Below are 22,520 nucleotides of genomic sequence, written 5' to 3' on the forward strand. Positions count from 1 at the left end.
TGTACAATTCAAAGGATTTTCAATATGAAAAACAAAGATAACTTAATATAAGAATGTTTCTGTAAAAGAATTGCTGCCCTGCATTATGCACGGCATGCGGGCTTAATAAGAAGTCTGTAAAGGTTACCATCTAGCTTTGGTGTTTGATTAAATCCAAAAGAATTCCTTTCTTTTCAATATCTTAGCCGCAAGATTGTTGCTGGATGCAGAGGGATCAATGACAGCTACAATTTGCTGTTTTGGGTGGTATTTCTTGTTATTGTAGTCTTGTGAGTTATCTAGTTCGCATTTAGACTAGCTGAAGCGCAACTTTCAAAAATTCAGTTCTACTTCATATTTATTCATCTTGTTTAATGTACAGTGCGTCCTTTATTCGAAGCTTCTGTCAGTATACATCTAATAGGAGCATAATGAGACCTATTTGGTTTAAATACCTTCAAAATACATAAAAGAAAAACTAATTCAGATGAGTCGAGAGTTTCGAGATGATATACAAAAACATCATTCTGTTTCTTCATAACTCATACCTATCCCATATCAGCTAGGACTGTACTTATATTACTGCCCATGCAATAAAAACAGTATCTTTAACAGCTTAGAACTAAAATTTGTTTTTTTCCTACAACAACCTATTCCATTATGGAGTATTCTGAGGAAGGTTGGTTTGATCAGGCCGATCGCTTTCCTCCACGATTACTTGCAATTTTTTTTGCGATCTTTGATCCTCTTCAAGGACCCATTGTCGCCTGCGAAGCTCCTACTGGCTCTGTCTCTTACCAAGATGGTGGAAAAAGTCTATTAATTCCGTTTGAAAATATATCTGACTATGTCATTCCAAAACGAGAACTTTGTAATAAGACAATTACGGTTTGTACAAACCATTACCAAATTATTGGACATCCTATTTCAATTTTTGGAAGTAATTATGAAAGAAACACACTCATATTTAACATGTGTATGGTCTTTCATGAAGAAGAAGACTCAGCATGCTACATACCGCTAGTGAAGCGACTTGCACGTAACTTGGAGGTTTTAGAAAAACAGAGCCGTTATATTTCTGATATAAAAAAGCGTTCAGTCATATTCAGTGTTATTGAGGAAATTCTCGAAGACATGAACAATTTTTGTGAATGCATGATTCAGTTGGATGATCAAAATTCTATAAATATCAAATTATTTCCTAGCTTCCCTTCACCACCAGCTGTAAAGGGGTTTCATGTTCCGATACTGACTGCTCAATTAGATTTGCTTATGGATAAAAATTGGGATATGACTGTGCAGAGAGTATATCCGTACATAAACGGGATTAATTCAGTACAAAGAATTGCGGAATTAGCCAATGTTGATTACGATAGTTGTCTAAAATGCATGGAGCACTTTCTCTACTACGGGTGTCTTATCATCGCTGACATTTTTCAGTTTCATAATATATATGCCATGACTACCAATGCAGCGGATTTATTACAAGATCCTGTTTTTCAAGAAGAATGTGTTTCGTATGTTTCATTTCAAGGCACTTCTTCAAAAAACGTAACCTTTGCTAAAATATTCAGGCTATACTGTTCTCTTCGACAAGGTCTTCGTGTGAAAGACTGGATGAACGAGAATCGAGAAGTTTTTCGTGGATTGGATGTACGAAGACTAATCTCTTTTGGTACGATCAAGGGGCTCATATATCGTGTCCATAAGTATCCTTACATTGAACGTAAGAATACTCAAGCGAAACTAACGTTCGAAGAAGAGAGGCTACTTAACATGCTTGATGGGACACATCATTTTGATGAGCTGTGTATTAATTTTAAAAAATCTCCAAAGCTCATCAACGAAATGATATCGAAGTTGGGCGACGTTTTATTTATCTATCGTTGATATAATCTCAATCAAATGAACATAGGTATTTCTAGGATTGCATAATTTTATAAAGACAAATAATCTATCAACATGTGTGGTAAACATATTATAGTACAAAAAGGATCGCATGAAGAGTACTTCATAATAGGGAAATGCAACTAATTTGGAATTTATCTGGCTCTATTCTTACAGAAATAGTTTAGGATTTTCATTTCTCCATTATGATACAGATATTTAATTATCCTCATTTCTTTACTTGAAATCCTAAGCGCCTAACAATTACAGAAGCCAACCTTTTTTGTCAAAGACTATACGAAAGAAACTACTTTGAAAAGCATTAATAATAGATGATACTTTTTTTTATTAAACCATACAACCTTTATATATTCGTTAAACTAACACACATGAATCATAAACGGAAACTCACAGGAGTAACCATAAGATGAGAAAACCGAACCTATACCGCATCTAAGATGTTTGAATATGATTAGCTAAACCGCGTAATTGTCTTCTAAAACGAAGGAGCGTAGGAATGACACTTCCGTCCTCAATGGGTTGTTGATAGTAATACTGCAAAAAGGTATTTAAAGCAGACAAAGCCTCATTAGGAGGTACGTAAAAACCTCGTTCATCTTCCTCATCTGTTTCTTGATCTCTTTCGGGTAAAAATTGCGAGGCCACCTGGTTAACAACGTCTTCTTTGCTGTCGACAACCTCTTCCTCAGCCGGCATTAAAAATTCCTCGATTGAGCACATCGGTGGAGGACAGATTCTTGGTAAAATAGTTTCAATTTCAGCAATAAGACTGTAGGGAATGACTCGTTTTGGCTTTCCGTCATCTGCAAAGACACCTGAACGCTGGAAACAGGTAATAATATCTTCGTTCGATATGTCAACGTGCCAAGATTCTGTAATCCACTGAAGAGCTTTATAAACGTTAACCGTTTTTAAAGGATCTTTTTGGGATTGCATTTCGGTGTACATGTATCTTGCCCATCGCAACCGATAGTGCGTTTTGAATGTCTCCATTATACCACAGTCAAACGGATGAGTGATATTTCTGGATTCTGATGTTAAGAATGCAACTTTTACATGCTTTAGATTATTATTTGAATTTCTAATAGCTTCCAAGGCGCATTCATGAGGAGAAAGACTGTCAAGTAAAAGTAAGACTTTACGACCTTTCATTTTTTCATCAAACCAGCGTAACCATTCCTCCATAAGAGAATTAGTAACCCAAGCCGTACCATTAGAGCGCCATTGTACATTCATAGCCTCCGGATAAACGTTTTTCGATCGAAATGCTTTTGGACGTTTCGAGTAGCCAACAACCCAAAGGGGTAAACGTTCTGAAGCATCTGCATTACAGCATAATGTTATTGTAAATCTAGCCCGGTAACGCTGGATTCCTAGAACGTTTTCGATAGAGATCGACTTTTGAGGAGTGAGCTTCCAAAAAAGACTGCCCTCGTCCATCACAAAAATATCACTTGGAGCATAATGCTTGGTGACTTCTTGGATTGGAATTTTTCTAGTATTAATTACATCGGCCATTAATGGATCAGGTTCCTTATATAACTCTGATAGCGGGTGTCTCCTCTTAAACTTCTCTAGCCAGCCATTACTGAACGAAGGAGTTGGAATATTTTGATATTCTGGAATAGTTTTCCAAATATCCAAAGCGGCCAAACGTAACTGGTCGCAACTTACGGTGCCAGATCGCTTTTCCTCTTGCTGTTGCCATTCGAACAACGCTGACTCTAACGCCGGATATTTCGGTGTACGATTCCGCTTCAGATCTCCTCTAATAAAATCTTGACTGTCTAGATATGCATGTTTAGGAGATAAAATCGTTGAGACTGTTGACTGAGCAAGTGTTCGACCAAAATGCTCTTTAAACCAGTCAATAAGATCTTTTTGCGTCGGCTTCTCTGTGAGACTAAAATAGTAATCGCGGAATGCTTTCTTTTCGTCCTGTGTAAGACCCTGTCGCCGAATTGCCTTTGCTTCCCTTGACATAATTTTTAGTACGAAGTCTGTGGTGATATTGTAGTAAAGGCAAAAAATCCATTGACTTCCTATAATGGATGTCCATAGTAAAATATTATATTAAGAAATCCAAAGAGAATACTGAGTAGTAAACAAAACAATAGTAGCACCGAATAAACAAACAATAAAACGACTTTTTTCGTTTCCAAAAATTATAAATACAAATTATATAGTCTTTCATATAGCCATGGAGCGGAGGATGAACATGTTGTCGCATAGTTGGCAGTACTTTTGCAAACAATAATCTTCATGAAAGTTAACAAACAGTTGAAATGTTAATGTAACTTTGTAGCAACAAGAGTATGCTAACTCAGGAATAAAACAGAAAAAAAAGAAAAAGAAAAAACTCGATATGCTCATCTAGAACGCATACGGGCAAATTACTCTCACGGGTACCTACATCAGTTGGTTTTGCTTATACGCATTTAAAAGTGCTATTGTATACCTTTGTTTACTCTACACTAAGGAAGGAAACTTATGGAAATACATGTGTAATACAACAGCATGCATGGTGTTTGTTTATTAGTGTGCGCTTATATTCGCTTCGTTATTCTTATATTTTAGCGATATGGTGGTACTCATATGACACTCTTATAAAAGGCAGTTTCGTAACTACCCTACTAGCTCTACTATTATGGTGATTATATATTTAGTGAATTGCTTGAAACTAATGCTTTGGTTCTGATGTGTTTACTATGGTATTTGAATGGAATTGCAAATAAGTATCTTCAATGAACTCTTTCAAGGTGCAGAGCGTTTCGGTATTATACGTTAATTACCTGACAGATGGTATATTTGCCATCGCGAAGATTTAGAAAAGACCTGCATTCAAATACACTAAGAATTATGTCAAAACGTAAGAAAAGATAGCTTGTTTCGTTCAATTAACATCTCTTTAGACCATTCTGATTTAATTTTATGTCGTCGACAACCTGGAATCACTGTAGGAAAGCGTATGTGTAAAAACGCGTCTATATTACAAGATGAAGATGTTCAATGATCGATTCTAACTTTTCCATTTAGTTTGTGAGCGTTGTGATGATAAATGCCCAATTTGCGACTCACATGTCCGACCAACCACGCTAGTCCGTATTTGCGACGAGTGCGCCTTTGGTAGTGCTCAAGATCGTTGCATTATATGTGGTGCACCCGGTGTCTCTGATTGCTATTATTGTGCTGAATGTACGCGCATGGAGTACGATCGTGATGGATGTCCAAGGGTAATTAATCTTGGTACCAGTCGGACGGATTGGTTTTATGAAAGGAAAAAGTATGTACTAAAAGTCTGAATTAATTTGATTTGCTAACACAATATAGATACAAAATGGCAGGTAAAGAAATGCCGGGGCCGATGTACTGATACATCATTCAATTCACATTCTTTTTTACGCTTTTGCAAACTAGACTGTTGCATAATTTACATGAAAGATCTTATTTACAAGAAATTTTTGGGTTTATATTTTATAGGTGATATCTAATTGAATAAATATGTGTTTCAATGAGCAAAACCATCAGATATAAGCGTATCAGTCTCCGTGTGCCTTTTCTCATAAACTTTGCTCATTAGCATTATCATAAAAACAACTGACTAAGCAAAAAAATAAAGGAAATTTTAAAAGCTTTGAAATCGTCTTTCGCAGTACGTCTCAAGCTTCATCTCGATAAATCCGTCATTGGATCGTAGAAACTCTCTTCCAAATCGTGCTGAACCGCTTCTTGTTCTCCAGAACTTGGATAAGGCGAAAAAAATCCAGATCCTTCATCAAAAGGCTGCCAATAATCAAAACATGTAGTGACAGAACCTAGACTAGCCGTATCGTCTAAATCATTTTGCGAATTGCTAATTTTCAATTTCAAAGCATTTATCTTTCTGGGACTGTTTGTATTCGGGTACAGCTTTCGATCATCCAACGTATCTTTCTCCTTAACTTCTTCAGCAGGGCTATTCAAATCCTTATTTTTATATTTATCTTCCCATTCCAATTCCCTGGGATCAGATGGCGTAGGACTACTAGAAAAAACTGAAACAAAAGAACCCTCGTCCTCAGTGACACTACCTCTGTCTCGTAAGTTTGTACTATGGTAATCCTTTCGAGGAGAGCAGGTCTTCCTGTGAGGACATGATTGATCAATTTGATATTCAAATTCCAAGATTCTTAGCTGCGTCCTAACCTTTTGCATATCCAAGTATAATGATTGAATCTGTGTTTCTAATTTTTTATATGCTTGCAAAATGACAGCACGTGTTTTTGGTTGCATTGGAGCACATATGGATAAATTTTTGGCGTTTCTTTGCAAAACCAAAAGCTTTGTTGAAAGTTGATCATATTCTCCCTTTAGCTGGTCAGTGCGAGTTTTGATGGTGCGTTTACGAGCAACTTCCAAATCTTGCTTCAGTTGAACTTCAATAGCCGCCAATTCCTGCTCCATATCTTTTGGATAACATGAGAAATCTCTACGAGGAAGGTAAGAATCGGAAAAAGGCATGCGCAAACCAGCTGTACGAAGTGTTGCTATGTAGTTAATCCTCGAAATCCATTCTACCATGCACTCCTCAGTAGTCGTTGTTAATGTTTCTACAGAACCGTCTCGAAAAAGAATGTGAAACATATAAGGTGGATTACTGATACATTCTCGATCGCAGTAAGCAAAAGCATTGACAAGTGAGTGAGTAGTTTCTGGTGAAAGTTGTTCAATGGGTGGTGAAAACACAAGCGCGGGTTCATCAGGGGAATTAGGGGAAGAGTCCGTCCCACTAAAGTCGTTCATGGTTGGAGTCGTTACATTACTTGTTAATGTCATATTACTGGAGCTTTTCGTTTTAGATATCGCACGTTCATAATTCTCTTGCTGAGAAATCAAATCTCGAGCCCAAGTCGAATTACGAAAGAAGAGAATTCTTGATGCAGTCAAGAGAATCAAGTGCTCTTTAAATGATGAGTGTCCTGATACTCTCCTCTTCTTCTCAGAACGTGGTAAGATTCCCAACATACTTATACTGAAGTCAACCAAACCGGGATCTGAATTGTCCGGGAGTCCTATAAAGTGATTGGAAAACGCCATTGGGTGTGATCGGTGAGACACCAATTGTAAGATAGCAGATTTTGAAATTCTTTTCTGGATCCCGGCCAAAGACTTTGAATCCTCCATGCCAGGTGTCACATATTTATCGTTAAATGAAATTGGAGTTTCATTTCGCAGAGTATTCAGCTGACTCTCCAAAGTAAATGTGTAAGGAGACAAACCCAATCGTTTACGAGAAGGAGAGTAAAACTTTTCTGTTTTTTCCTTCTCGAGAAGAAAAAGCTCATCGTCCAAGTTAACAAATGGTGTGTAAGTAATGTTATCGTAATAGTATTCAAAAACTTCAGGTGCTAAATCATCAATTTTGCAAATATTAATGAACTCCTGTTTAGTCATTTTATGTTTATTATTGACATTGAACACATCCGTATGAAGCATTATTAACGAAAATACCAAAATGTAACACTGATCTTCAGAGCTGAACATGTCAGTATTGCATTCGTAATAACGTTTTGAGAAAGCAGTAATTACTCGGTCAATCTGTTGCGTCTCTTTGGGTAAATGAGACTTAAGTAAGAACAAACGCAAACAAAAGTCAAGAGGTCTGCAAGAAAAATCCATACCACACAAACATAAATGAAGTGCCTCAGACAAAACTTCGTTTTCTCTTTCAGCCAGCACAGGTATCATACAACTATACGGCACAGTTGCTCGGAGCTTGCTAAGATAACTCTGAGCTGTGTCGGAGTCTTCCAAGCTAGGTACAGAGGACAAAAATTTATTAGGGTTTGGTTTTAAATCGGAGAAAAGGGTAGAATGCTCAAGCACGTGAGCAAGGCTTTCGTCTCCGTCCCTTTTAAGGGTCCGAAAACTGAAAAGGCTTGATCGACTCTCTCGATATTTTTCAATAGTACGTTGAGACGGAATAGTAGAACTTCTAGGTCTCGCTCTGGTAGTTTTTCGTAAGGTATCCGGAGAATTAACAGGACTTCCTTCTTCCGAAGGTGACTTAGGCAAGGAAACTGAATGCATAGACGAGGATGTATCATCTTGAATATTCTTAGAACCAAGTTCAGAGGTATTCCTTGAAGTACTACGTTCAAGACAATTGGAAGACAAAGATCGTTCTGTACCCGGTCGTGCACCAACTGGTGACAAGAATAGAGGGTTTTCATGTTCTGAAGAGGAACCAGAATCATTCAAAGATTTCGTTGGATGCTCAAAAGTATCGTTTAATGAAGTATCCCCATTTTTGCTAAACTTCGGTTCCTCCTCTTTTTGCAAGTATGAAGTATCACCAAGCGAATGGCTACCATTCTCAGTTGGTTGGTCGTAATTCCAGGATCTTCTTGTAAACATTGGAAAGCGAAAGAAGCTACGAGATGTGCGGGGACGAAAATATGCGGTCAGAGGGGATTTAGTAACTGGAGATTCTAAAGAGACATCAGTAGCAATCTTTGGAACGTGATGTTCTCTGTTTTTCGTAGGAGATATAGCTTGATGCTCCTGGTTATCCACAGGAAAATCCTGAGACAGACTTCCTTCAGTGTTTTCTGAGGAAGAGTCTTGGTTTATGTAGGAAGAATGCTTAGCACGAGATTTAGGATAAAAAAGTCCTTTTCTCTTAAAAAAAGAAGATGGGGTATCCGAAGGAGAAGAGACTGGGGTGTCAGGTTTTTTTTTCGACTTTTTGGAACGATCTGGTGAACGCTTTTTCCTCGACTTTGTACGATGGTCTGAGTCAGATGTTCGAATGGAGGAAGAGCGAGAAATATTAGCACTTTTACTTCTATTCTCGACTGTTTGTTCTTTATCCTTAACAGTTGAATCCAAAGAGTTCCTACCTAGAGAAAATCGGACAGTCATCGTGGATATCAAGAGGACATAGAAAGATCAATGAAAGAGATATAGAGAAAAAAAATAAAAAATAAAAAAAAAAAACAACGGCAAAAATCTCAATCCAGGACAGAGAACCGGATTATAAACAAAGATAATATACAATGAGAAAAAGGAATAGAGGGAATAAAACAGGCTAGTATACAAAAGGAAGAAGCGACTTAGATATAAAAACCAATGGACAAAAGAAACAACAGATGAAGGCAAAAGGTCGTAATAACGGTCAAAGAGATTCTACAAAAAAAGAAAAAGAAAATGAGAGTATAGCAAAGTAGTCTGAAATAAAGAAGAAAGGGACTGAACAGATAAAAATGGACGACTTCTTGTAAAGAATGTAGCGGTGAATGAGAAAGTAAGCAAGAAAAGGAAAGACGAAAAGTGAGACTTTTAGGTACCAAGACTATCGCCGGTCTAAACGAAATAAAAAAACGTCAAACCAAAGAAAATGTGGTAACCGTTAATAAGACGAAACCAACCGTATGCTCTGCTATTGAACGAGCAATTCAATTCCTTATAAATAATTCAAAGAGTGAAAGTAAGGACCAGACTTCTTCCATAGGGATAATGAAATTATCAGAGATTTGAATTAATAGAGTTCACGTTCCGGATTCATATCCTCTATTCTGTTTCTATGAATACAATTTTGATGTATCTTCAGAAACAGCTCAAAAAACGTGAAGTGATTTTTAACAAAAGCTCAAAATAAATGCAAAAGATATTAACCAACGAAATAAGATTCCTTTCCCGAAGATTCACAAAATCGTCTTTCCTAGAAAAGTGGCTCTATTTAGAAGCCAAGATTCGTGGAATGCATATTCGATGCATTGTTCCTTTTCATCGTTACTTACTTCTCGCTTGGTTGTTAAGCGAGTACCCCCTAACGAAATGTGGGGTCTTAATGCGATTAACTCACTAATTTTAAGTACCCATAAATAATAATGAGAGCTATAGCTAGAAAAAAGTGTTTTTTAAATGAAGATTATATTATTTAAATAAAATATTAATGCTAGATAATTCATTGAGCAATATTTTATTTGCAAGTTGGACAATTCCTTATATTCTACATTGAGCATCACATCTGAATTCTAAGCACAATAAATTTTCGGACTTTTGCTTTTATTTTGTTAAAAAAAATTGATACAGAAACAAAATTATCTCTATTATCATAGTGTTTAATCTAGCATTGGCATGAAAGTCTGATTAATTCTATGTCTGGAAGCATAGACGATTATCTTTTTGAATGACAACACCCAGACGCTTTTTCGTTAATTGAAATTATTTTCTATTTTGTATTTTGTAGTATAGAAATCACAGAAAGAGATTCTGCATTCCCAAATGATGAGAGTAAACAAGTAACCAATGCGCACAAGAAAATATTTAGAACGCTTGAATTCTGGAGCATGAAATAAAAAACATGCTTTCTACTATCAATTCTATCAAATCAAGATTTTAATGTTCAGCTCATATTTGGTTTCTGAACATGAATTTTTTTTTGACTTGGGAAGTAACAGATCATGGAACTTTTCTCTTCACATCCGTTGAATATTGCTTTTTTTTAACAATCTCTTTAGATATATTTTGATAATTAGAAATCCGTACATGAAAATATTTGGATCAAATTCTTTCACTATATATGTTTAAGTACAGCAGTGATTACTTTATTTGTTTTTATTTTAGTTTGTTTACTTACGAGCTGTTTAGTGCGCATCTGTATAGGATATTGTCGGCGTGCCTTAACGTCATGGTTCTGTAAGGATAACAGCAAAACCTCAACAAACGCGTCTGTGCTAGAAACGCACTGTTTGTGAGCAGCCGTATATTGTATCCATTTCATTACAAATTTTATAGAGAAGGTATCTACATGAATTTTTGAATATATTCAAGATAGTGGATCCTTCAATAGTGCTTCTCTTAAAAACTAAGGAATGCCTTAAACATGTCTTCGGATTTATTGTCTCAAAAGAAGGACCATTTTATCCCAGTTCTCCTCAATGAATGTAGTATTGATTCTCCATCCTTCCGTGCTAGTATTCACTTCTTGGGCAACCAACTTCGAGCATATAGCCAATGGTCTGAGGAATTTTTACGCTCGTGCCTGAAATATACACAGGCAATAGAGGGTAAGTTTTTAATAGTGAAATTTTCCATTATCTTGGATAGGACGGCTAACTTTTGTCTTGGGGCTTTTTGCCAACTGTTACATTCACCAAGCTAAAGTCTTTATGCTGCTCTGAATGGTGGAAAAGAGTTAGTTACACTCGTATGTATACTAACAAAATTTAGCCATTGAGCCAGTTGTTGCAACCATTTCGTTTCAGTCAATGCCTTCCGTCATTTCTTGCGGATTTTTTGGTACGTGTTTGTAAATCCTTAAAAATATATATGCCTTTTGTTCATATACTGACCTATAGATCCTGACTATGCAACGACAGCTCTTTTAAATGGTCAAGAAATATTTCGCTCTACCTTCTTAATCCAGATGGAGCAAGCAAGAAACATACGCAAGTATGTTGTTAATCCCATGGAATTATTCCATGATTCCAAGTTACGACCATTGCTTCAACTTGATGAGCGTTATCGCACTGAACGAGAGCATTATGATGCTGAGATGTTAAGATATGCTTCTTCGAGTCAAATGAAGGATCTTGCTCAAATGCGTGATGAGGCGAAATCTCTTTGTGATGCTCGTAGTACCTATTTTACTACCGCTTTGCAGTATGTCGTACAATTGGGCTCTTTCCACTCTTCCTTGGATAGTATCGCCCTAGAGAGTGTGGGTCGGTTTTCCGTCGAAACTTTTCGACTTAGCAGTCAGCTGCATGAATCAAACGCGAGTGCCCATGATCAAATTGTGCGTCTGTTGTCTTATGGATCAAAGCTCAATGAATCTCAACCCGCTCTCAAGACACTGATTACGAATGTATATAACCGTATGGAAAGGGAAATTTTAAAGCGTATCCAGCCACCTTCAAATCTTGAAAGTTATCGTATCGACACGAAAAACACGTTCAATACGACGGCTACGAGACTACAAGGATGGCTCCTTCGAAATGTTAGTTCTAATAAACCAGAAAATAAAGCAGTCTGGAAGAAATTTTGGTTTTTTATTGACAATGGCTATTTTGGATATCTTACTGATGATGCAAATGGCGGCGTTTTTGAAAGCGAACGTATTGGTGTCTTGCTTTGCAAGTTTAGCCCGTTGGTCAACGGCCATCGAAGATTTTGTTTTCAAATAAAAACAAAATCTTCCTTGTTTATTTTGCAAGCTGAGACTCAATTGGATATGATAAAATGGGAAAAGGTTTTTCATAATGCACGCGCACACTGCTTAAATGGCAAAATTTCTGCGGATTTAATTTTATCTCCCACACTTCCTTCTTTCTCAGCAAGATCACTAGCTCCCGTCAATGGTCGTCGTCGTAATCAGTCTAATCCCAAAAACGGTAAATCCTCACGTGCCCATTCTGAAAGGCTTCTTTGTGGACAAGGTAATTACGAAATTTCAACCATTATGCGTTCAAGAAGTCTGCCTAGTGTGCCTTCAGCACAAAAAATAATTCACAATACAGCCTCCCATAATCGATCAGATCTCCTCGCACCTTGGAGTATAGTAGCAGCTCCCGTAATGACAAATCTTACTTCTGATACAATTACCAGTTTCTTAGATCACGAAGGATACTTCTCGGGTAACTCACCGTCCGCGCTTATGGCTAATTTTTGGGGATCTGTGAACTATGGTCATGTTTTAGAACAACGGAACTGGCATTTGGGTCCAGAATTTGGTCTTACTTATCAAAGAATATCGAGGGAGGTAAATTTAGAATCCTTCCCGGCTGAGTTGAAATTAAGAAATGCAGAATTTAAGGGAATTTTTGGTGAGTTGGCAACTTCCGCGGTTCTATTTGTTAGTCGCGTTGTAAGTAAGCGTGAAGGTCAGATTAGGATGCCTGGAAGAATGTATTGCACTATGCGCGGCGTATTCATTTACTATAGAATTAGTGGATTAGTGCTTATCGAACATATCCCCATCTCAAAAATCTCAAATGTTAAATACTTTACAAGCAGCAAATGTGATTACTTTTATTTGAGCGTGACGAAATACGGAACTCTTAGATTCCGGTTATACCTTGATTCTTCAAAACTATTACACGATCGTTTAAACATTTTAATATATAATTACGTTGCGGACGATCCCATGAACAGTGTTAAATTACTGTCTCGAATTCGTGAAGTTCAGAAAAATTATGCTTTTGAGAAACCAAACGTAGATCAATCTGCCATACCAGATTTCGACGCAATCTCTCGTCCCCAGACTCATGTTCGAGGAAGAAGTAAAACGCTTTCAACGCCATCCGAAACTGTTTATAAAGAAGATGACCATGTAATTGAGCAAATGAGAAGACTCAATATTGCTAGACTTCCGAAGGAAACGGTTCAAGTAGCTCGGTCTGATCATATGGATGATATAATTCTGGATAACGTGTACGATGTTTCTTCTAAAGCGTTGTTTCATATTGTTTTCGGAGATAAAAGCAACTTCTTGCTTAGGCTTTATAAGCTTCATGGTATTGAAGACATTGAACTTCTTCCATGGATACAGGATGAAAATACAGGGAAAATTTATCGTTATATAAATTACAAACTTCATTATCGAGACTCGAAGGGCGTGTTTCATTCACAGCATTATCAGGACCGTCAATCCCAAGATAAGCGTAATGAGTACAATTTATATATACTATCATGGTATCATCACCCTTGGGCTATTCCCTATAAGGAATCTTTCAGATTGGTAATTAGAACTTCAATATCTCATCTGAGAAAAAATAAAAGTCGGCTTCTTCTTTCGATTGGCATTGAATGGATAAAGAAACCATTTGGTGTCTCCAAAGTTTTAGAAGCAGTGGCTAGAGACATTGCTCTTAAATACATGGATTTAGAAGCTCTTTATCTCGATAAAGCCGTTTTGGCAGCCAAAAATCTTCCTATATTAACCATCGTCAATCAATATGGTAAGGTTGGTGATTACTCTGAGTCTGTTGTTTTTCAAAGAAAACTTCCATATGTTTCACAGCTGAGCAGCCCTTCCATGTTTTATTTAATACGTAGTCATATATGGTTATTCTTGGGTGGACTTGCTATGGACCTTGCTGTTTTACCATGGGCTATACTGAGCATTTTCGTGCGTTATACTTTTTCACACTCTTTTGTAATGACTTTATTGGCTTTATCGCTGACTTCAAACCTTATATTGACATATAACTTTGGGGAAAACTTTTGGAAAGAAAGACAAGATCAACAGTTTCTTAACCAAGTGTTCGATGATTTCAAACAATTAGAAACTTCTGCTCGATATGTTCATATGAAAGATGTAGATGACTTATTGGTTGGTCTTCCCACATACAGACATCCAAATTTAACTGAAAACGGGGAATGGTAAGTACTTCTTTCATTTGTCATCGCTAACTAATGTAGTATACGATCGTTTATTAGCTATCCTTCACAGGCTAAAACCCACTGGATGGAAAAAAGAAACTATATTGCAGAAAAAAGGAAATACGTTATGATGAAGCTAGCATCTTTGAATTATTTTGATTACCTTGTACACCAGGATGCAATATACGAACACGTTCAACACGAACTTCTGACTTGCCAGAAAGCTAAAGTCCTAGGGTTATATCCGTCTCAAATTGAGAAGTATTGTTCATCTTGTGAATCAGAATGGCAAAATCGCACTTTGTTTTTTGGTGAAGATAATCTTGCAACAAGGCTACTCAATTTAGATACTCAATTATCTTCAGAACCACCCATAAAGTAAAAAAAAAAAAGGATTTTATATGGGTAACTTAATGAATTACAGAAAAATGTTACTTTACGTTTTTATTTATAATTGACTGTTTCAACGCCATGTTAGTAAAATTACAAAAGAAAGCTCGAGACGTTAAGTAGCGTAGATTTTAGGATATATATATGTAAAATATATATTCAACTAAATTAAATTTAATATACTTGTTATTTTGTAAAGTAAATACTTTAAGACTAGGGCGTTTAATTTGCTTCTCATTATACTACCAACATTGCTTGACTTCAGCCGTTTACCACTTGAGCAGTTAGTGTCTTTGTAAACCATACTTGCGAGCATTATTTCATAAATCGATCTTTACCCATTACGTTTATAAAAACAGGGCCCTCTTTTTATTGTTTACGCTTCAATTCAGCGAATTGAAGAAAAACCTAGGTTGCCGTGTGTAATGGAAAATATTAAAGTTGCAAAGGTAATTTATGCCTTAATAGTCATTTAGAATCCATTTTTTGTGTAACTAATGAGTTCTAGGTTGAAAATGTGAAGTTTTTGAATAAAGGCAATGAGATTAATGGAACACTGCATTTAACCGCTTATCATTCAATTTTCTCTGATATAGAAGGGAAGAGAGAAATATGGACAGCTTACTCCATGATTAATTTTGTTCGTTTGTGTCTTAATGAAAGAACATACTGTATCCGAGTACAATGCAGGGATTTCGTATTTTACTGCCTGAAGTTTCAGAGCTCGAAAGACGCCATGGATGTTTACGATACTTTACGAGAATTGACATCAGTAACTTCTGTCAACCGTTTATATGCGTATCATTACATGCCCACAGGAGAAGAAGGAAAAGTTAAGTCAGGATGGGACCTATTTCTCCTCGAGAATGAATATCGCCGTATGGGTGTTGGTAATTCAAACAGTGCTGAAGGTGCTGGTACGAACTGGAGACTTACGAAGATCAATGAAAATTATTTGGAATGCCAATCATATCCTCAAATATTAGCTGTCCCGACGAACGTATCCGACAGCGTTATTCATTACGGTTGCAAGTACCGATCGAAAAATAGGTTTCCTACGTTAACTTACCTTCATAAAAACTCTGTAAGCTTGACTTTTATAAGAAAAGATTACTTAATATATGCTGACATGTAAATTTAGTTCTCTATTACTCGAGCATCGCAACCTCTGGTAGGGCTTCGGCAGAACCGGAGCGCACAAGATGAGAAAATTGTGGAAGCTATATTCGCTACATCAATTATACCAGGAAAAGAAAATCTGATTGTTGATGCTAGACCATCTACGAACGCAATGGCAAATATAGCAGTAGGGGCAGGAAGTGAAAATATGGATCATTACCGATTTGCCAAAAAAATATATTTAGGCATAGATAATATTCATGTTATGCGTGAATCTTTAAGTAAAATCGTGAATGCTCTTCGGAATACAGATATAAGTGCAGCATCCCCTTCGGTTGAGCAACTAAACAAGTCGAACTGGCTAAAGCACTTGACGAACATATTACAGGGTGCCGTTTTAATTATTCAAACAGTTCACTTTCAGCACGCTCACGTACTGGTCCATTGCTCAGATGGCTGGGACCGAACATCTCAGTTGTGTGCTCTTCCACAACTATGTCTTGACCCGCACTATCGAACCATAGAAGGATTTATGATGCTTATCGAAAAAGACTGGTTAGCCTTTGGACATAGATTTGCCGAGCGATGCTGTCATTTACCGGGAAAAAGGATTTTTTCTACAGATAATTCTTCACCAGAAGAACAACAAACGAGTAGTTCTGTAGCATCTTCTACACTTCAGTATACATTCTGTACATTTCGGTCTGCTCTTAGTGGATTCGCAGTTGATCATTCGGAGAAGATGAGCTCTCCTGTTTTTCATCAATTCTTGGACTGTGTATGGCAAATTATGAGACAATTCCCGAAGTATTTTGAATTCAACGAGCGATTTTTGCGTCGGCTGTTGTATCACTTGTATTCATGTCAATATGGGTCGTTTTTGTACAACTCACAACGCGAACGTAAACAAGCTGCTGTTTCTAAGCAAACTCGTTCTATTTGGGACTATTTTATGTCTCGAAAAAAGGAATTCACAAATTTAGATTATGAATATTATGATGATGTTTTACTTCCTAATGCAACAGATCTCAAATGGTGGGCGTCTTCTTTTGGTCAGCCAGATGAAAACATGAACATTGGCTTGTCTGAAACCTCCTCCTCTACTGAATCACCTCCTCTTTCGTCATCCGCTTGTCAGTCTGCTTCTCTTCGAGTGTAAACTCTACCCACTAAAGTGTTTGTTTTTCCAAGTTCCGAGAAATTATATGATACGACGTATATATCTTCTCTTTTAAAGCTTATTGACTATTGAAGGCACTTTGTTTTAAGTTATTAAGCCAGTTTTCTTCTGTTTTGCTGTCATTTTTCATATGTTTGTATGGCATGTTTGTATGGCAAGTGAAGAGGAAGAAATTGTATGAGCTTGGGCACTGATTCCACTTCGTGATTTCCACCATGTTGAAATCCCGTTTATGATAATCCTTCCTTCCATAATTACTCAACATTCAAGTCCTTATTTCTCTATGCTCATGTGTCTGTCTATATGGATTCTATCAAGGCTTACTATAGCATGACCTACTTCCCAGCTAGTTGCCACGACTTATGAGAACCTTCTAACCTTTGCTTATGTTTTATGTAATGAAGTATCCTTTCTTTTTGATCTTCTAGTTTGATTGATCTCCCTACTTTTCATGTCGTGAGACCCTTGTAAGTTTCATCACCATCGTATGAACCAACCACCGGCTCGAGTAGTTTGCCCTTCCTTCTTGTACATTTCGTTTCAGTGACCATGTCTGCAAACTGCTTTCATAAACTACGATTACAATCATTATTTACATAGAAATGAAATCATTTTGTACAAAATATTTGTCATTTCTACTTCGCACATGCAATGGAGGTGGTTATTATTCTAGCGAAGCTTAAATTACTTTGCTTTTTTCAAGAGTTTTCATTAGTTGACAAGTCAAATGGTAAAACTAGTATATTATGTCTATTTACAAAGCGAAAATGGCGACTAGTTATTAAATCTTGACATTTTTAATTATATTATTGTTGTGTTCATTTACGTTTTTTCATCCAAAAAAAAAATTCATAAATCATGAAACAAAGCCGTGATCGTACGAGTTTGATTTTTGATTCTCCACCGCGTAAGGTAAAGATCTGTCAGCTAAGGGTTTCGGTACTTTATATAACCGACGCGACGCGACTGTTTTCTTACTTGGTTTTAACCAGCAACACCGAACAAGTCGAAACCAAGTTTTTGCATTCCTGTTGGAACAAAAATGAATCAAACTGAAAGTTTTCTTTCGGGTTCACAAAATGTTGTCCGTTTAATGGGCTATGAAGTGGAATATACAAGATGGACTGTTTGCTTTGCTCTTCTTCTTGTATGCATAGCATATGATCAAAGTAAGTACTCATGGTCTCAATTAAAAGACTAGATAAGAAGACTACAAGACTAGGAGAAATGCTTTGCTTAAAATGGACGTTTTCGATTTCTGGAGGAATGTTGAGCAGGGAAGAATGAGGTTCTTGTAATTGTAATCCGAAACCACCCTGGACGAAGTAGTTATTCAAGAAAGAAACGACCATTGTCAAGATTGATGTTTTCATCACCACGAGACGGCGGATTTGGAGGTTCCTAATGACCTTTACCTTAACAGGTACCTTTTATATGCATCGGTTGATGGTCCTTGCAGATCGATAAAAATACTTCTTCTTTCTTTATTTCTTTTGTTCTTTTCTCGCAGGATCCATACCTTCCAAAGATCGGATTCCTATCTGTCTTTTTCATCTTTTTTGTCTCTATAGTCCATTTCATGTACTAACAATTTCTAGTTGCTTACCAGTTACGTAAAGGGAATCTTCCAGGCCCTCTCATCAAGATTCCCTTCATGGGTTCCTTCCTGGACAGCATGAAACCCACCTTTGAAAAATACAAGACCAAATGGGATTCCGGTCCACTTTCATGTGTTTCTGTTTTTCATAAATTCGTCGTTATTGCTTCGGAGCGTGACTTGGCCAGAAAAATTTTAAATTCCCCTAGTTACGTCCAACCTTGCGTCGTCGATGCAGGTAAGAAGATCTTGAAACACACTAATTGGGTCTTTTTGGATGGTCGTGATCATGTTGAATACCGTAAAGGTTTGAATGGTTTGTTTACTACCCGGGCACTTGGTGTTTATTTGCCCGCTCAAGAGGAAGTTTACAACAAATACTTTAAAGAGTTTTTAGACCATAGCCAAGGCAAGTATACCGAATTTATGATTCCTTTTCGTGATATTAATGTTGCTACCTCTTGTCGTACTTTCTGTGGTCATTACATCTCTGATGATGCCATCAAGCACATTGCTGAAGAATATTGGAATATTACCGCTGCTATGGAACTCGTCAACTTTCCACTTGTTTTGCCTTTCACAAAGGTTTGGTATGGAATTCGTTCTCGTAAGATTGTTATGCAATATTTTATGAAAGCTGCCGATGCCTCTCGTAAAAGTATGGAAGCCGGTAATGCTCCTACGTGCATGATGGAAGAATGGATTCGTGAGATGATTGAAACTCGCAAGTACAACAACAGTAAGGGTTTAGATGGATCCGAGAAACCCAGTGTTTTAATTCGTGATTTTTCTGACGAAGAGATTTCTCTTACTTTCTTATCTTTCTTATTTGCTTCACAAGATGCTACTTCCAGTGCTATGACATGGCTTTTTCAATACTTGGCTGATTACCCTGAAATTTTGCAAAAGGTTCGCGAAGAACAGTTCCGTATTCGTGATGGCGACCCCAATGTACCTATCAGTTTAGAATTGCTTGAGAAAATGACCTACACCCGTATGGTAGTTACTGAATGTTTACGTCTTCGTCCTCCTGTATTGATGGTTCCTTATCGTGTCAAGAAATCTTTCCCTATTAGTCCCGAGTACACTGTTCCTAAAGATTCCATGGTTATTCCCACTTTATATGGTGCTTTGCATGATCCCAAAGTTTACCCTGATCCCGAATCTTTCAAACCAGAGCGCTGGGAACCCAACGGACTTGCCCAGCAAAACCCTAAAAACTGGATGGTGTTTGGTAATGGCCCACATGTCTGTTTAGGTCAACGTTATGCCGTTAATCATCTAATTGCTTGTGTCGGTAAGGCTAGCTTAATGCTTGATTGGTCACACAAGCGCACCGTTGATTCTGACACCCAAATGATCTTTGCTACTACCTTCCCTCAAGATATGTGTTTGCTTAAATTTACTCCTTTCAATCCCGCTACTATAAAGCTTCATCTTAAAGAAGATGCCGAACTACAAACCCCTACTGCTGCTGGAATCCCAAGTAGCGCCTAAGAATCCTTTGAAAGGTATAAAGATATCTTTACTATAATAGCTTCACTAAAACGCTAGGCTCGTTTTATGGAGATGGAGAAAGGTGTGTTTATGAATTTAGCTATACAGCTATCTGGACCTTTGCTTTCGTGAATGGCATAATAATGTCCATAATTAATCGGATGGAATCTTTGGAAATAATAGTTACTGATTATCAAAAATTTATATTGTTGTACTAAATTCGTCATTCATTAAAAATAATCTCGTAATGAGGCATAGCATGTAGCAAGTGGCTGTCTTGTACCACATATTCTACAGTTCAATCAAGCTGGCTTCTTGAACTTCTAATCCATTATCATTGTGGTTCTTCCCGTCAGAAATTTTGCCATTATCTAGCTTTTGATGGTGGGAAGAAATGTCATCCTTAAAAGAATCAACTGGTTCAATATTATAATAGTTAATAGCATCATCAATGTTTTCATCTGCGAAAGTTTCTTTGGTTTCCTCATGCTTTAGTTCGTGTATTTTCATGTTCTCCATAGACTCTGCCGGAACATCAGCATCTATATTATAGTAGCTAGAGATCGGTTCACTTGACCGAACAGACGCTGTTGTTTCATTTGATATATCCTTTGGTGCTTCTTCATTAGTAGCTGTTTTCTGTACCGAAAGGTTTTGAGGAAGAGGACGAGGTATCGACTGTTCAGCATCGAAAGGAACCTCATTTCCAGCAGAAATTTGTACGCTTTGGGGAAGTTTAAAGGATGGATCAGAAGGATGATGGCGGTAAGCAGATGAAAGTCTTTGGTCGAGAAGAGCGTCATTCAAACGCATGCAAGTTTGAAGCTTCTGAAACGCTTGTAATAGCTTGTTGTATTTGCTAATAGTTTCTCCCAAAGACCTCATCATCTTTGCTCTCATAAAACCCATATTCTCATGCAACTCTTGTAATTGATATTCAGTAAAAATGGAACCAGGAGGAGACTTTTTCAATTTTTCTACCAGTGAAGCATAAAGAGTAATATTATCAGCATCGGCATTAGATATCATTGCAGAAAATTCGGGAGGTTTGTTTGTGGAAGCAAACGGGGAGTTGTGTAGAGCAGTAGAAACCGTGTGGGAAGGTATAGTTGGATAACTGTATGGTTGACTGGTTTGTTGTGAAGGAACAACGGTTTCTTCTTGTTTATTTGAAATACTGTTGCTTTTAGCTTCCTGAAGACTTATTTCTATTGCTTGTTTTAATTCTTCATCCTCATCTTCTGGAGGACCATGCGCATAGGAATCTGTTTTCGGGGGTCTGGTTTCAGAGGGGTAAGACTTTCCTAGATTTGCTTCTGATTCCTTTAAAGAAAGCTGAATAGCTCTTTTCAAGTCTTCATCTTCTTTATTTGGTGAGAATGATTGGGTCTTGGGATGAGGCTTCTTTGGCTTATGAAACACACCTTCGCGGCCGACATTTGCGCCTACTTCTTTTGAAGACTTAGCCTGTCGATTAGGCCTATTCTTTAAAGAATAGCAAGATTCGCAAACCCGAACAGGAACATTTATGCCAAGTTGGGGTAAGACCATTGTTTTTGAAGAACATTGATTACAATAAATACCACCACAGTTTCGGCAGTGGTGTTTTCTATTCGTAAAGGTAAAAGCAGTACGGCATCGTAAACATACTTGACTATCGGTCCATTCGGGTGGAGTGGACGTATCAAGAAAACTACTGGAAATGACTTGCGGTGGTTCGGGAAACACATATTTATCTTCCTGTAAACGCTCATATACATCCACAATGTATCGCATACTATAATTTTTCTCAGGGACCGCAAGTGCCCAAGACTGTATATAGTAAAGAATGGCCCGTTCAACTTCTTCATCGACTCCGGAAGGGGAACGAAGGATAGACACCAAATTATCCATGAATTCTCTAGAAGCAATTTCATTTACAAAAGAAGAGCCACCATTTTTCAAACACGTATCACAAAGCTTTAGTGCCAGCAGCTGAACGTTTGGGTTGGAATGATCAATTCGCGATTTAAGAATTCGCATAGCCGATTTGGCATCAATTGATTTGCTTCTGATTTTATCAGAAATATCCAAATTCAACGCAATTTCTTCTGCTCCAGTCGGAAGCGTTTCTGAAGTGGCTTTTTCTACTTCTACCGCGAATTCCGAATTGGAGTTCCACCACCTTGACATAGTTAAAAAAACAATTGACTAGTGTACTAGGAAAGAAATTAAAAAAAAAGAAAAGATAAAGATGAGAAGAAGCCTCTTTAATCACAAGGTATAGACTAACAAAGGTTCCGTTGAATATAGTTCAAGCAGCAGATATGACAATTAAAATATGAGAATTACCAATAAACCGTTTCAAAATAGAAAACCAAAACCTATAAACAGCTATTTAAGGATGATTCAATAAATGTTGATGGTTCTAGCAAAGCCCTCAGGTTGAGTAAATAGTCGCTTTCCTGGGGAATAGGGTAGTTCTGTCGGTTTTGGAAACAT

At 37.2% G+C, this 22,520-nt stretch overlaps 8 protein-coding genes across 8 annotated transcripts; 5 read left to right on the forward strand and 3 right to left on the reverse strand.

Moving 5' to 3' along the window:
* The first annotated feature begins 1 nt into the window (after position 1).
* Positions 2 to 2,243, forward strand: SOCG_00802 (nitrogen permease regulator family protein). Its single transcript, XM_013163222.1, has one exon. The coding sequence runs from the start codon at positions 640 to 642 to the stop codon at positions 1,867 to 1,869; it is 1,230 nt and encodes a 409-aa protein (XP_013018676.1). The 5' UTR covers positions 2 to 639; the 3' UTR covers positions 1,870 to 2,243.
* SOCG_00803 (ARS-binding protein) lies at positions 2,189 to 3,932 on the reverse strand. The gene has a single exon (XM_013163223.1). The coding sequence runs from the start codon at positions 3,868 to 3,870 to the stop codon at positions 2,320 to 2,322; it is 1,551 nt and encodes a 516-aa protein (XP_013018677.1). The 5' UTR covers positions 3,871 to 3,932; the 3' UTR covers positions 2,189 to 2,319.
* Positions 3,933 to 4,524: 592 nt separating this feature from the next.
* SOCG_00804 (RING finger-like protein Ini1) lies at positions 4,525 to 5,497 on the forward strand. The gene is made up of 4 exons (XM_013163224.1): positions 4,525 to 4,756; positions 4,800 to 4,853; positions 4,924 to 5,170; positions 5,218 to 5,497. The coding sequence occupies exons 1-4, from the start codon at positions 4,747 to 4,749 to the stop codon at positions 5,258 to 5,260; spliced, it is 354 nt and encodes a 117-aa protein (XP_013018678.1). The 5' UTR covers positions 4,525 to 4,746; the 3' UTR covers positions 5,261 to 5,497.
* Positions 5,311 to 9,612, reverse strand: SOCG_00805 (guanyl-nucleotide exchange factor Sec73). The gene has a single exon (XM_013163225.1). The coding sequence runs from the start codon at positions 8,788 to 8,790 to the stop codon at positions 5,554 to 5,556; it is 3,237 nt and encodes a 1,078-aa protein (XP_013018679.1). The 5' UTR covers positions 8,791 to 9,612; the 3' UTR covers positions 5,311 to 5,553.
* A 969-nt stretch (positions 9,613 to 10,581) lies between these two features.
* Positions 10,582 to 14,801, forward strand: SOCG_00806 (pleckstrin y domain-containing protein). The gene is made up of 4 exons (XM_013163226.1): positions 10,582 to 10,940; positions 11,104 to 11,172; positions 11,232 to 14,256; positions 14,296 to 14,801. The coding sequence occupies exons 1-4, from the start codon at positions 10,757 to 10,759 to the stop codon at positions 14,636 to 14,638; spliced, it is 3,621 nt and encodes a 1,206-aa protein (XP_013018680.1). The 5' UTR covers positions 10,582 to 10,756; the 3' UTR covers positions 14,639 to 14,801.
* Positions 14,802 to 14,851: 50 nt separating this feature from the next.
* Positions 14,852 to 17,608, forward strand: SOCG_00807 (myotubularin family phosphatidylinositol-3-phosphatase). Its single transcript, XM_013163227.1, has 3 exons — positions 14,852 to 15,095; positions 15,155 to 15,730; positions 15,788 to 17,608. The coding sequence occupies exons 1-3, from the start codon at positions 15,072 to 15,074 to the stop codon at positions 16,922 to 16,924; spliced, it is 1,737 nt and encodes a 578-aa protein (XP_013018681.1). The 5' UTR covers positions 14,852 to 15,071; the 3' UTR covers positions 16,925 to 17,608.
* Positions 17,609 to 17,877: 269 nt separating this feature from the next.
* Positions 17,878 to 20,319, forward strand: SOCG_00808 (C-22 sterol desaturase Erg5). Its single transcript, XM_013163228.1, has 2 exons — positions 17,878 to 18,114; positions 18,544 to 20,319. Exons 1-2 carry the CDS (start codon positions 17,988 to 17,990, stop codon positions 20,037 to 20,039), a joined length of 1,623 nt encoding a protein of 540 aa, XP_013018682.1. The 5' UTR covers positions 17,878 to 17,987; the 3' UTR covers positions 20,040 to 20,319.
* Positions 20,320 to 20,330: 11 nt separating this feature from the next.
* Positions 20,331 to 22,211, reverse strand: SOCG_00809 (sorting receptor for ubiquitinated membrane protein; the record flags this gene model as incomplete). Its single annotated transcript, XM_013163229.1, has 2 exons — positions 20,331 to 21,524; positions 21,690 to 22,211. The coding sequence occupies 2 exons, from the start codon at positions 22,209 to 22,211 to the stop codon at positions 20,331 to 20,333; spliced, it is 1,716 nt and encodes a 571-aa protein (XP_013018683.1).
* Between the last annotated feature and the right edge of the window lie 309 nt (positions 22,212 to 22,520).

Source organism: Schizosaccharomyces octosporus (genome assembly GCF_000150505.1).
Source record: "Schizosaccharomyces octosporus yFS286 unplaced genomic scaffold supercont6.2, whole genome shotgun sequence".
NCBI lineage: Eukaryota > Fungi > Ascomycota > Schizosaccharomycetes > Schizosaccharomycetales > Schizosaccharomycetaceae > Schizosaccharomyces > Schizosaccharomyces octosporus.

Coding starts and splice junctions, on each gene's coding strand:
- SOCG_00802 (XM_013163222.1), top strand. CDS start 640: ATGGAGTATTCTGAGGAAGGTTGGTTTGATCAGGCCGATCGCTTTCCT.
- SOCG_00803 (XM_013163223.1), bottom strand. CDS start 3,870: ATGTCAAGGGAAGCAAAGGCAATTCGGCGACAGGGTCTTACACAGGAC.
- SOCG_00804 (XM_013163224.1), top strand. Junction 4,854..4,923: donor TGGAATCACTGTAGGAAAGC/GTATGTGTAAAA, acceptor TTTTCCATTTAG/TTTGTGAGCGTTGTGATGAT. Junction 5,171..5,217: donor TGGTTTTATGAAAGGAAAAA/GTATGTACTAAA, acceptor AACACAATATAG/ATACAAAATGGCAGGTAAAG.
- SOCG_00805 (XM_013163225.1), bottom strand. CDS start 8,790: ATGACTGTCCGATTTTCTCTAGGTAGGAACTCTTTGGATTCAACTGTT.
- SOCG_00806 (XM_013163226.1), top strand. CDS start 10,757: ATGTCTTCGGATTTATTGTCTCAAAAGAAGGACCATTTTATCCCAGTT. Junction 10,941..11,103: donor ATATACACAGGCAATAGAGG/GTAAGTTTTTAA, acceptor AACAAAATTTAG/CCATTGAGCCAGTTGTTGCA. Junction 11,173..11,231: donor CATTTCTTGCGGATTTTTTG/GTACGTGTTTGT, acceptor ACTGACCTATAG/ATCCTGACTATGCAACGACA.
- SOCG_00807 (XM_013163227.1), top strand. CDS start 15,072: ATGGAAAATATTAAAGTTGCAAAG. Junction 15,096..15,154: donor AAAATATTAAAGTTGCAAAG/GTAATTTATGCC, acceptor AATGAGTTCTAG/GTTGAAAATGTGAAGTTTTT. Junction 15,731..15,787: donor CTTACCTTCATAAAAACTCT/GTAAGCTTGACT, acceptor ATGTAAATTTAG/TTCTCTATTACTCGAGCATC.
- SOCG_00808 (XM_013163228.1), top strand. CDS start 17,988: ATGAATCAAACTGAAAGTTTTCTTTCGGGTTCACAAAATGTTGTCCGT. Junction 18,115..18,543: donor ATGCATAGCATATGATCAAA/GTAAGTACTCAT, acceptor AACAATTTCTAG/TTGCTTACCAGTTACGTAAA.